General features: G+C 41.3%; 1 protein-coding gene across 1 annotated transcript; it reads right to left on the bottom strand.

Moving 5' to 3' along the window:
• Window positions 1–274: 274 nt before the first annotated feature.
• LOC143291718 (uncharacterized) lies at window positions 275–7,951 on the bottom strand. The gene is made up of 3 exons (XM_076601758.1): window positions 7,492–7,951; window positions 1,993–2,138; window positions 275–556 (listed from the first exon to the last, which is right to left on the bottom strand). Exons 1-3 carry the CDS (start codon window positions 7,547–7,549, stop codon window positions 287–289), a joined length of 474 nt encoding a protein of 157 aa, XP_076457873.1. The 5' UTR covers window positions 7,550–7,951; the 3' UTR covers window positions 275–286.
• Window positions 7,952–12,988: the final 5,037 nt, after the last annotated feature.

Below are 12,988 nucleotides of genomic sequence, written 5' to 3'. Positions count from 1 at the left end.
TTCTCAGGCGTTTGCCAACAAACAACGCCACCTGCAGTTATACAACTGTTACCACACGTGTCCTCGCTCGGGTCGTCGTCGTTGCTCGGCAACCGGAGACCGCTGACATGCATGTCAATGATACCGCCGCTTGTAGTAAGACAAAAATGCCAGCATGGTCTGTTCTCAAGCTGAAAGTCACTCGTGCACATTCCACCCCTCCCCTACCCCTCTCTCCCTCCCCCAATCGCACCCACCCACCCACCCATCTAAGATACAGGACACGGATATCCATTATATCCTCTTCTCAAGCTCTTGTCCACAGCATCACCATCACTCCCAGCAACACAGAAATCAGGAGGCCTCTCCTCCCCAGTGCAGAGCATCCCCACCCCCTTAACAAAACGGCTCCCGCTGCGCCAGAGTCTGTGTTGCACAGGGTGTGGTTGCAGCACGTGGTGCAGCGCATCTGCGACACGCCGTAGCCGTAGAGCAGACAGCCGTAGTAGCAGTCCCCTGCACAGCTACGGGAAATGCTGATGGTGGCTCCCGTCCCCTTCACAGAGACTCTCTCCACCTGTGACGTGGACGTTGGGATGGTTAAAAGGGATTGGCTGGGTTTGGGTTGCGTTGTGCTGTGCTATGCTGTGCTGTGTTGTGCTGTGCTGTGCTGTGTTGTGCTGTTTTGTGCTGTGCCGTGTTGTGTTGTGTTGTTCTGTGTTGTACTGTGTTGTGTTGTACTGTGTTGTACTGTTCTGTGCTGTGTTGTGTTGTTCTGTGTTGTACTGTCCCATCCTGCGCTGTGTTGTGCTTTCCTGTACTGTACTGTGCTGTGTTGAGTTGTGCTGTGCTGTGCTGTGCTGTGCTGCACCTTACTGTGCTGTCCTGTGCTGTACTGTGTTGTGCTGTGCTGTTATGTGTTGTAGTGTGTTGTCCTGTGCTGCCATGTATTGTGCTGTGCTGTTATGTGCTGTATTGTGTTGTCCTGTGCTGCCCTGTGTTGTGTTGTGCTGTGTCATGTCGTGTATTGTCTTGTGGGATTGTCTTCTATCACTTAATCACAACCGTTTTTCATGTGTGTATCCGCAGTTCGGCCTGTTCTCCGCGGGAAATAATAGACTTCAATATTGGACGCAGGATGGAAAAGATTTGCTAAGCTTGTCAGATTCTCCTTCTACCTTCACGTCTTCCTCAAGTCTTGTTAATCATGCTGCCATGTCTTGAGCCGTCTTCTTCTTTACTGTCAGTGTTGCGCTCAGATTTTCTATCTGATCGATTTTCAGTCCCATTCGACATGAGGTCCCTCTCAGAGGTCTCTCAATTCTGCATGTGTGGCTAGCTAAATGTCCAGTTCTTGCCTTTTCTTCAGTTGACATATGCTGTGCATATCATCCAGTCTGAGCTGTAAGGTAAAGGAGAGGGTGGGGGCAACGGGCTGTCCTCTGTCACTGTTGGTGCACTGACAATGCTCATGTCAGCTCCATTAGCCATGGATACCTCCGCAGGCGAGACTGCCCATGGCCTTCTCACGAGGACTATGGACTGTTGTACATGTTTCTGGTGGTACTGGTGTCTGCTAGAGGATCCTCAGTGTTTTAGGATCTCTACTCCACAACTAGAATGCCATTAAATTTTCGCTATATGGGAAAATAGTGTGGCCTGCTAACCCACAGTCTTCTTAATAGCAATTGCGAGTGTGGCAGTCTAGGTTGATGGTCAGTGCAAGCTTGTTCTCTCATTCATGCAAGCATTTGAATATTGTCAGTGGTACGAACGTTTCCAGAAGAATTCTTGTCAGGATTTTCATTTTAATATACCCAACAGGGTGATATTTCTTTCGGATTTGATTATCAGTTATATCTGTAACCTTGTTCATTTGGGTTTCTAGTTAGTATGTAACTTGTAAGCTGTATAATTTAATGCCTGTATCAATACCTTTAAACATTTAGGATGGACATAAGGAGCACACTGTAATCTACCTGGTTCTTATATTCGAATCTGTTTTCAGCTCACCTTGCAGTACTGGTCCGATTCCAGACAGGTAGCCACTGGCACTGCTGATACGTTCAGCTGGCAGTCGGTGTAGGGGTCCCACCGAGCTCTGAACGTGTCCGAGCAGTCATAACACTTCAGCACCTCTGTGGCTCCACGCAGTTCTCCTGCAGACATTGTCAGGGCTCGGTGTGTTCACAATGGATGTGTTCGGATCTGGTTTGGACGGGGTTTTTTTTTTCTTATCATTCAGACATGTCACTGTTCACACACACACACACACACACACACACACACACACACACACTCACTCACTCACTCACTCACATACACAGACACGCGCGCGCTCGCGCGCATACATCATCACACACACACACATTATCATCATCATCATCACACACACACACACACACACACACACACACACACACACACACACACACACACACACACACACACACACAAAGCGTGAAGAAGGTAAGACTATATTATTTCAAGAAAATGAAGTTATGTTTAAGTAAGACATGTACAAACAAGTCTTTTTTTTTTTAGGTTGAAGTAGAACTGTGTTTGTGTTTTCAGGAAAGGACCTTATATCCTCTGCTATTTACAAATCGAATCCGGAAAACAACGCAGTCTCTCGCAAGATTTCTCCATGTGTTTTCACGAGGCATATGTATTTTTCCAAGATAGATAGATAAAAAGACACACTATAGATAGATAAAAGATAGGTAGATTGATAGATATGTATTTTTCTAATTCCATGTCTTCATGTGCTCTTGTGTGGCATAATGCACTATTGCATATGTACTGTTTTCATGTGAGGCGCTTACAGCCCATCTATGGGGAGTTTGCGCCATATAAGTACAATATATTATCATTGTGTTGGTAGTAGTAGTGGCGAAATGCGATACACACGATCAAATGTCATTCATAAACAGTGAACAAGACCATTCCACAAAAAGAGAGCTCATTGTATTTGTATTTGTTATTGTATTTCTCTTATTTTATTACAACAGATTTCTCTGTGTGAAATTCGGGCTGCTCTCCCCAAGGAGAGCGCGTCGCTACACTGAGAGCGCCATCCATTTTTTGACTCACTTGTGTCAACAAAGTGAGTCTATGTTTTAACCCGGTGTTCGGTTGTCTGTGTGTGTGTGTGTGTGTCTGTGTGTCCGTGGTAAACTTTAACATTGACATTTTCTCTGCAACTACTTTGTCAGTTGACACCAAATTTGGCATAAAAATAGGAAAAATTCAGTTCTTTCCAGTCATCTTGTTTAAAAACAATATTGCACCTCTGGGATGGGCACAATAAAATAAAGAATGAAGCCTAATTATATGCAAACTGCATTTACTGTTATATTTATATTTTTTGTATTCTCTAAACTTGGCACTTTGATCTGATATTCTGACCCAACAACTAGAGCAGTCATTATTATCATTTTTTGTTCAAACAGGAACTTCTTTTGCTAAGCATGGAAGTTTTATTTATTTTGCAAACGTTTTGATGCACAGGGTAAAAAAGTGATATTACTCTGTAATGCATGCTAGGGGAGTTAATTTGCTTTAAACTGATCTTTCTCATCTTAAACATTACATTTTGAAATTATACTCAGTACATAAAAAGCTTGGATTTTTTTTTTTTAAGTGTATCACAAGTGAGTCTTGAAGGCCTTGCCTCTCTTTTTTCTTTTTTTTTTTCTTTTTTTTTATTCATCTTCTAGTTCACCTTTTTTTTCTTTTTTTCTTTTTTTTTTTCCCTTGTACACAAGGTTATATTTTGACTTTTCACGACATCAATGTGATTCAACATTCACATAGCAAAACATTTGGTCCATCAATGATCATCGAAAAAAAAAGAAGAAGAAAAAAATCATTAATCTGTTGAGATACAAGGGTTTTTTCAATATGATAATACTTATAATAGTAATAATAAGATGAAGAACAATAACAAATAATAAAGAACAAGATAAACAAGATACCAAATGTCACATCATGGCATGTATACATGTTGAAATAGTTTCAAGGAGCACCAGTTGTTGTTGTTTTTTGTTTTTTGTTGTTGTTTTTATAAAGTGTGTTATTAGAGGATTATTATAATTATGTTATCCATTACCTGTGGCGGCTTACTTCTTTTATCAAAAATTAATGTACAAACATGTCAAATTTTGCAGTATACTCATTTCTGATATTGTTAAAAATTCTATCAAACATGCATCATTCATATACTGCATTATGATGGCAGTTTTCATTTTACTCAATGTTCTATTACCAACACAGAGTATGGTAGCCATTTTTTAACAAAATCACAGTAATTCATTTCCATTGTGTGTATATGCTTTTCTAACTTGTATCTATACTTGAGGTCAAGCAGGAATGCTTGCAGAGTTGGTTTTATTTGATTGATTCTACTCCTGTGTATAAAAAATTTTGCCCATAATAACATTAAATCTAAAGTATCATCCATTGTATTTTTATCATCAGTTCCAAACAATGCCAACTCAAAGTTCAATGACAGTCGTTCACAGTTTTCACATTTCTCTCTCAATAGCTTATTAAAGTCCTGCCAAAAGGTTTGCGTAACTGGACAAAACCATAAATAATGTTGCACTGTGTCTTTTTCAATATAACAGAAATTGCATTTGTCATCGTCAACTACACCCATGTTTTTTAGGATGATATTTGATACTAAAATTCCATGACATATTCTAAGCTGAAACCATTTCATCTTTATTTCTTTGATTCTATTTATCTTTTTCAATGTTTTCTTCCAGTCAATCTGTGTACCTAACCTATTTTCCCATTTCATAAAAGCTTTCATGTCAAAAATTTCGTTTTTCTCCAAGATTATATCGTAATAAATCCGTGTTCCCTTTTTTACCCCACAAATGGTTTTTAACGCCTTACTATTTTCATTGTTGTCATGATTCTCTAATATTATATTTCTTTTTCTGATGTATTCTTTGATTGATTGAATGCAACTAAGGTAATTTAGGTAATTCGTTCTTATTCCCCACTTTTTAAAAAAGTCTTCCTGCCTTAAAAACTGGCAGTTTTCATCCAGAATATCACGCACGAAAAATGCATTTTTTGCAGTCCAGTTCTTAAAATGAAAAGGATTGTTGTCGATTCTAAATTTAGCATTGAAAAAGATGGGTTCAGCTAATAACTCTTTACTGTTATCTAGTTCAGTATGTGTGTTGAAACTGTCATAAGCTTTCATAACGTCTTTCCAAAAGTTATTATAATTATCTTTTAAGAACCTCTTTGAACCATAACAGTTTAACCTAGCTATTTCCGGGCAAGTGGTTTGTAATATTCTTTTCCATTTGAAATTTCCTACATAGAGTTTCCTCACCCAGGACAGTTTCAGTGCTTGTATAAATGCGTGTATGTTTGGTAATCCAATGCCCCCATTTTCAATACTGTGTACTGAGTGTATTCGTTTTATTTTGTCCGGCTTCTTGTCCCATACAAATTCAAAACACATATTCTGAAGTTTTTTAATTTCATTGTCTGGTGGGTTTGGTAACAACATCCACAGGTACACTAGTTTAGACAGTATGAGGGATTTTAATATAGCTACCCTTCGTAGTGGTGTACACGATCGTTTAGACCAAATCTTGAATAAATTTCTAACTTCCATTAGTTTGTCTTCTACGTTAAATTCTGTCAAGTGTGATAGATCATTCATAAACCAAATGCCAAGGATTTTAAATTTCTTAGGATTCCAATTCATACGTTTTTCTGTTAAATACTTTACATTTGAATTCTTATTTCTACCTAACCATACATTAACTGTTTTTTCAATATTTAATTTTAAACCTGAAATTTCTTCAAAAGAATGTAATGTATCAAATAACTTATTGTAAGATTTTCTATCTCCGTCAAGCGTGAATGAAGTGTCATCTGCAAACTGGCTTATTTTGAATTCTACGTCTGAAATCTGTATCCCTTTAATTTCTTCATCTTCCCGAATTTTACACGCTAGTATCTCTGCACACAATACAAATAAATACGGTGATAGTGGATCCCCTTGTCTACACCCTCTGCCTATGGGGAAGCTTCGAGACCTTTTTCCGTTAACTATCACATAGGCTTTGATATTATTATAAAAGGTATGTATCCATTGGCTAATATCCTTTCCAAAACCAAACGCTTTCAGAACATTTTGAATATAATTCCAATTGACAGAGTCAAAGGCTTTCTCAAAGTCTATGGAGACTAAAAGACCAGGCAGATTTCTTTTTTCTAGGTAGTTTATCATGTCGTACAATGTTCGTATATTGTCTCCTATGTACCGTCCTGCTATAAACCCTGTCTGGTCTTCGTGAATAAGTTTTGGTAATACTGTTTTCATCCGGTTTGCAATACAAGTTGACCCAATTTTATAAGTGACATTAAGGAGAGAAATTGGTCGCCAATTTGTTAAGTATTCCCTAGGTTTATCCCCCTTCGGTAAACATATTACAAGTCCTTCTTTTTGTGTGATAGACATTTCCCCTTTAGTAAAGCCCTCATTTAGTGATCGAATTACAAAATCTCCTAGCTGTCTCCAAAAGAACTTAAAAAAATTAACAGTCATTCCGTCAGTTCCTGGGCTTTTATCGTTTTGCATGTTTTTTAATGCTTGCGAAGCTTCTTCTTTACTTATCAGTCCCTCTAATTCGTCAGATTCGTCTTTATTCAATGTTGGTACTTTTGTGTAAAGATCGATATCTCTTGTTTGTATTTTTTTTTTGTTTTTTTTTTTTGTTTTGTTGTTTTTTTCGTTTGTTTGTTGTTGTTGTTGGGTTTTTTTTTGGGGGGGGGGTTGTTGGGGGGTTTTTTTTGTTGTTGTTTTTTTTTTGTTGTTGTTTGTTTTTTTTTCCTGTCGAAGTGGATTTTTCTACAGAATTTTGCCAGGGTCAACCCTTTTGTTGCCGTGGGTTCTTTTACGTGCGCTATGTGCATGCTGCACACGGGACCTCGGTTTATCGTCTCATCCGAATGACTAGCGTCCAGATCACCACTCAAGGTCTAGTGGAGGGGGAGAAAATCCTGGCGACTGAGCCGTGATTCGAACCAGCGCGCTCAGATTCTCTCGCTTCCTAGGCGGACGCGTTACCTCTGGGCCATCACTCCACATTCTAAGTTTCAGACTAGGAGAGGACTAAGCGAGAAAGGTGCAGACGATATGCTGTTGGCAAAAGGATTGGTGGTGATGGACAATACGACGAGTCCATACCTATCAATGGCAAAATCAGATACAGAAAACACATTCTTACACGTTAACATCTGTGTGAATGTGAAGAGGCGTGTGACTTTCGATTCATATAATGCTGTGATCTCTGACACCTCACCAGCTCAGTAGCCTGTAAGCGAACTTGCCATGGACGTTATAATGGGAAAGAATAACGAGGTGTCCCACCTCTTTAAAATGATAGACAATGAAAACATTGTCTGCAGATTTATATGTAACGAAAACAAGATCAACAGAAAGAGAAATATTAAAAAGTAGGAGCTACAATTTCTTACCTGTCAAGACCAATATCCACAACAGCAAAAATTCCAAGGACGCAACGTGGTACTCCATGATGTATGAACACAAGAACAGAGCCACCACCTGTTCCTACTGGTGCTGATGTAGAGCCCACCCCCCGACCAGCCAGCACGAACACAGAAAGTGTCGGTGTATCCTTCGTTGCACGTGATACTCGTCAACAGTGAATTCAGTGTCACATCCGGTGTTTGTTACAAGTCTGGTCCCGCCAGGGAGGCATGGGGTTTCGGAACTGTGTCGCTTTGTCTAGGATCCCTGCTACAGGCAGTGTGTCTCTCCGGGCTGTCTGTGTGGTTGACTCCCTGGGCTGTCAGCGATTCCTGTACCCTTCAGCTGTCAGCGTCCGGGCAGCAGTGGCCTTTCACCACCAGGGTTTGTCGTTGAAAGCAAGCTCTCTCTCTCTCTCTCTCTCTCTCTCTCTCTCAGCGGCGTGCTTGGCGACTGGAAAAAAATTAGGTAAACTCGGGTTCTTAATCATTCTCTTTCCTTCTCTCGCACATGCACTTGGTCATCAACGCATGCACACACAATCGCCTGCACGCGCACACGCACCGCATGCCCAGCGCACACACGTTCGTGCCCGCGCACTCCAAAGAAAGCAAACATTCAGATCCTACCCCCTTTCTTCTTCACCCCCCCCCTCCCCCTTCCCTCAATCCCCCTCTTTCTCCACCCTTCCCATCCCTCACCATACCTTTGCCATTCGTCAGACTCCGCTCCCACCACCATCACCACCACCACCACCACCGCCATCACCACCCCACGCATCAGTGACACATGTCGTTTTCACCAGCAGCCGTGCCCACAATTGTGAAATGTCCATCCATTTCGTCCGTGGACCCAAGTTAACACAGGTAATGCATTTCACGTGTTGGCACAGCCCGCCAGCCAATGCCGCTGCCTGGACTCCTACCTGATTGGGTAAACAAAAGCCCCTGCCCCCCCCCCCCCACCCCCCCCCCCACCCCCCGCCCCCCAACCACCCCCCTTCAACCCCCATCCCTCCCAGTAATAATTACGTCGTCTGTTCTTGCCGATACAAGACCCACTCCAAATAATTGAATAAAAACCCAATCAGCCGACCCACCCCCACCTTTTCATCTCCATCCCCCCCCCCCCCCCCCCTGTCTGTCTCTCTGTTTCTGTCTGTCTCTCTTTGTTTAGATTAGGACTCCTGCAATGATAGATTTGCGTTTCCACTTCAGTCACTATTTGCTTTGAGAGAATGTCATGCAGCTGTACTACTAAAAAAAAAAATGATTACAAAACGTATATGCGAAAACTGTAATTTTGAATTTTTTTTTTTTAAATGGGGAAAAAATTAATGGTTATCCAGACTAAGCTGACCAAAGCAAAATCATTAACAATGTTGCTGATGATATGCAAAATCACACACCAAACTGACATCATGCTTTAGGGAAGAAGGGTGGGTTTAGGGGTAAGCACTGGAGGAAAATAGAGTGCTTTGGACCTGAATGGACTGAACTCAACTCAAACATACACACAAAAAAGCAAAATCCGTGCTATTACAACTAACGAAAACACTTCTTTTTTTTTTTTTTTTTCTTTTTTTTCGATTTTAACTTGTTGAACGGACTCCCGTCCACCCACTCAGAACACAAATCTATCGGACAGGCAACTCGTCAAATGATGGGAATAGCAACTGAAGACCACTTCTAGAATCATCACGTCGCTTCAAAGTCACCGACATAAAAGTGTTCAGATCTTCTTTTTTTTCTTTTTTTTTAAAACACAAAAATAGCATTTATTTGAATTAAAATCACCACTTGTGTGACTTTGATAAAAGAAAAGTAGATTTTCTATGACTTTAGAATAAAACATATCCTCGAATCACATTCGCATGTCTTTTTCAAAGATCATATTCAGTCCTCTGTATGCCAGGCGTAAAATCCTTGAATAATAATAATAATAATGATGGTATTTATATAGCGCTGAATCTTGTGCAGAGACAAATCAAAGCGCTTTCAAATCAATGCGCGTAAGTCTAAAACTGTAGAAACTAAAGACAAGGAAGGGCAGGCAAGGGAGGCTGTTGCGAAGACCAGTCTGTTCTAATATTAGGAAAACCCACCCAGTTTATAGTATATTCTTCTTCTTCTTCTGCGTTCACTCGTATGCACACGAGTGGGCTTTTGCGTGTATGACCGTTTTTACCCCGCCATGTAGGCAGCCATACTCTGTTTTCGGGGGTGTGCATGCTGGGTATGTTCTTGTTTCCATAACCCACCGAACGCTGACATGGATTACAGGATCTTTAACGTGCGTATTTGATCTTCTGCTTGCATATACACACGAAGGGGGTTCAGGCACTAGCAGGTCTGCACATATGTTGACCTGGGAGATCGTAAAAAATATCCACCCTTTACCCACCAGGCGCCGTCACCGTGATTCGAACCCGGGACCCTCAGATTGACAGTCCAACGCTTTAACCACTCGGCTATTGCGCCCGTCTTACAGTATACTCAAATCACGTCTTTTTTGTCCTTTTATTCATGAAATCACTGTGCATACTGATGCTTCTCCTTCCACATGACGACCAACATCAGTATGTTGATGAAACTGTGATTATGCAATATTACAAGAGAATTGAAACGAAGAAGCCCTCCAAAAGCATTATAGATTAAAAACTATCCTCAATGAATCAAAAAAAACTATCTGAAGCTATTGAAAATACTAAAAAATGTGTTGGTGAGTATACATAAACTGCATTATGAAAAATGAAAAAAAATATAACAAATTACACATAGAATTTTAGTTTAAATCTCTGTTACTATCACATCAGAATCATGTTTGTTGTCATTATAAAAAGTTAGGAGCAAAGGCTACCGCAGAACACACACACACACACACAAAAACATAGCTAGCACTTCTTTCATGTTCATGTCAACGTCCAGTTTAACTGCTTGTCCGTGTTTAACCTTGACAAAAATCACACCATTAGACGCCGCCGCGGCCCATGTTGCCATGGAAACTGTTTTCTCTTGCCTTCTTCCTAGCTGTCCACTTTTAACTCACTCAGTACGGCCAGTCCTCTCTTCTCCTCTACACAGACCCCTCGGATGTCCAGTGGGTGTCTGAATGACCCAACCTTTAGCTTCCGTCGTCAGAATTGTGGTATTCTTTGTCAACATTCACCTATTCAGTATAAAAGCCTTCCGCTTGCAATATTTTGATGATGGTAACTGGGGTGAAACGCTGTTAACGTCATCTCTTTCGCCGTTCGTATGGAGAGAGTTAACCTCGGTCAAAACCTTGCCACAGGATGCCCCTTCCTTGCTACCATGGTAGCCGTGTATTTGCTGGCTTGTCTTCATGGTCTGTATGCAGTTAATCGTCTGTGCTTCCGTCTATCGGCCCAGAACGCAGTCCCCCTCCAACTCCGAAACAGGAAGCGTGGAAGAAGTGGTAGAATGGGTCGCGGTGGTCGTGCACGCACCCCCCCCCCCCCCCCCCCTCCCCCCCCCCCCCCCACACACACACAATTCCCCCCTCCCCTCCCACACACACACCTTCTCCTTCTCTCTCCTCCATCCCTATATTTTTGCCGACACGCTAAGCAATTTCGACATCACTGTCCTCTTTCGTTCGTGGGATGCAACTCGAATGTACACGAGCGGGCTTTTACGTGTATGACCGTTTTTACCCCACCACGTAGGCAGCCATACTCCGTTTTCGGGGGTGTGCATGCTGGGTATTTCTTATTTGTTTCCATAACCCACCGAACGTTGACGTGGATTACAGGATCTTTAACGTGCGTATCTGATCTTCTGCTTGCCGTATACACACGAAGGGGGTTCAGGCACTAGAAGGTCTGCACATACGCTGACGTGGGAGATCGAAAAAATCTCCACCCTTCACCGACCAGGCGCCGTTACCGAGATTCGAACCCGGGACTCTCAGTTTGAAAGTCCAACGCTTTAACCACTCGGCTATTGCGCCCTGTCGACATCACCGTCCAACATTCTGACTCTATCCTTTGTGGTGAAATGAAGTCCTGGGCAGTTCTGGTGGGGTTTCGTTGTTGTTGTTTTCATTTCAGTTCAGTTTGTTTTTCCCAGTCGTTGTACATCGATGTTTCTCTGTCATCCCATACATATGAAGATTGTGAAATTCGGGCTGCTCTCCCCAGGGAGAGCGCGTCGCTACACTGACAGCGCCACCCTTTTTTTTTGTATTTTTTCTGTCAGCAATTTTATTTGTTTTCCTAAGTGGATTTTTTTGTGCAGAATTGTGCCAGGGACATCCCTTTTGTTGCCGTGGGTTCTTTTACGTGTGTTAATTGCATGCTACACACGGGACCTCGGTTTATCTTCTCGTTCGATTAACTAGCGTCCAGACCACAAATCTCACATAGAGAAATCTGTTGTGACAAAAATAGTAATACAACAATACAGTACAATATATCAAAGATAATATCAATACGTGTAGTGTGTTCTTATCAAATGCAAGAATGTTTGATAATCCTTTCAGGCACTAATTAGATACAATTAGATGTAACTTTCATTCACTGCTAGACCAATGATATGCATTGCCCGAATGCATGCCCATTGTCTTTTGTTGATTTGCAATACATACACCAATAAGCATACTGATCTCTTTCAGTGTAAAATTTGTCCCGTTATATCTGTATTACCTGATCGATCAGTGTTTCGTTAAATGTCTTCGAAAGTATCATGCAGAACCATGCTCCTCTCTTCTTCGTCGGATAGCAATGTTGTCTTGTCTCCAGTTTCACAACTGTCAGTTTCAGGACAGAATTTAGGCAAGATGGAGTTGGAAAAAAAAAAAAATTTTTTTCACTTGAAGTTTTCCAACGACGTTTTTGTTGTCATGTTAAATGTTGCTTCCATAACAATGTAAAATATAGACAATACAACATCACAGCATAATTATTGTTCACGGCAACTTGACCTCATCTGATCCTGGAAAATGCACACTGTTCGACAAGAAATCCTGTCACACAGCACACTAAAGACACACTACAACCAGTTGAACTAACATGCGTAACTCACAATACTACTGACCTGCAAGTTTTGCCGTCCGTAAATTGATAACAACAGGTAATAGCACTTTCTCAAACAAGTTCAGCTGATAAAAAGATTTTTTTTTTTAATTTAAAAATGGTGGGGACGGGGGTAATTTGTACGAAAGTATTTCCGCTCTGGAAGATAACCACAATCTGCGGCACACGTCAAGTTGAATAGGCCACATAAACACCCACAAGTGCCCCCAAGCAAGCAAGCAAGCACACACACACACACACACACACACACACACACTAACACACTAACACTCTAACATGTACACACACATTAATACTAACACTAGCACTAACACACACACTCTCAGGTTACTGCCTAAATAGCCTTAATTTTAGGCTCTGGCAGTATACAAATGTTAATAAATCATCATCATCATATCATTCTGTGTGTGTGTGTGTGTGTAGACAGG

This window comes from Babylonia areolata, chromosome 1 (genome assembly GCF_041734735.1).
Source record: "Babylonia areolata isolate BAREFJ2019XMU chromosome 1, ASM4173473v1, whole genome shotgun sequence".
Classification (NCBI taxonomy): domain Eukaryota; kingdom Metazoa; phylum Mollusca; class Gastropoda; order Neogastropoda; family Buccinidae; genus Babylonia; species Babylonia areolata.
The sequence above is the reverse complement of the archived record's forward strand: the minus strand, read 5'-3'. Positions and strand labels throughout refer to the sequence as shown.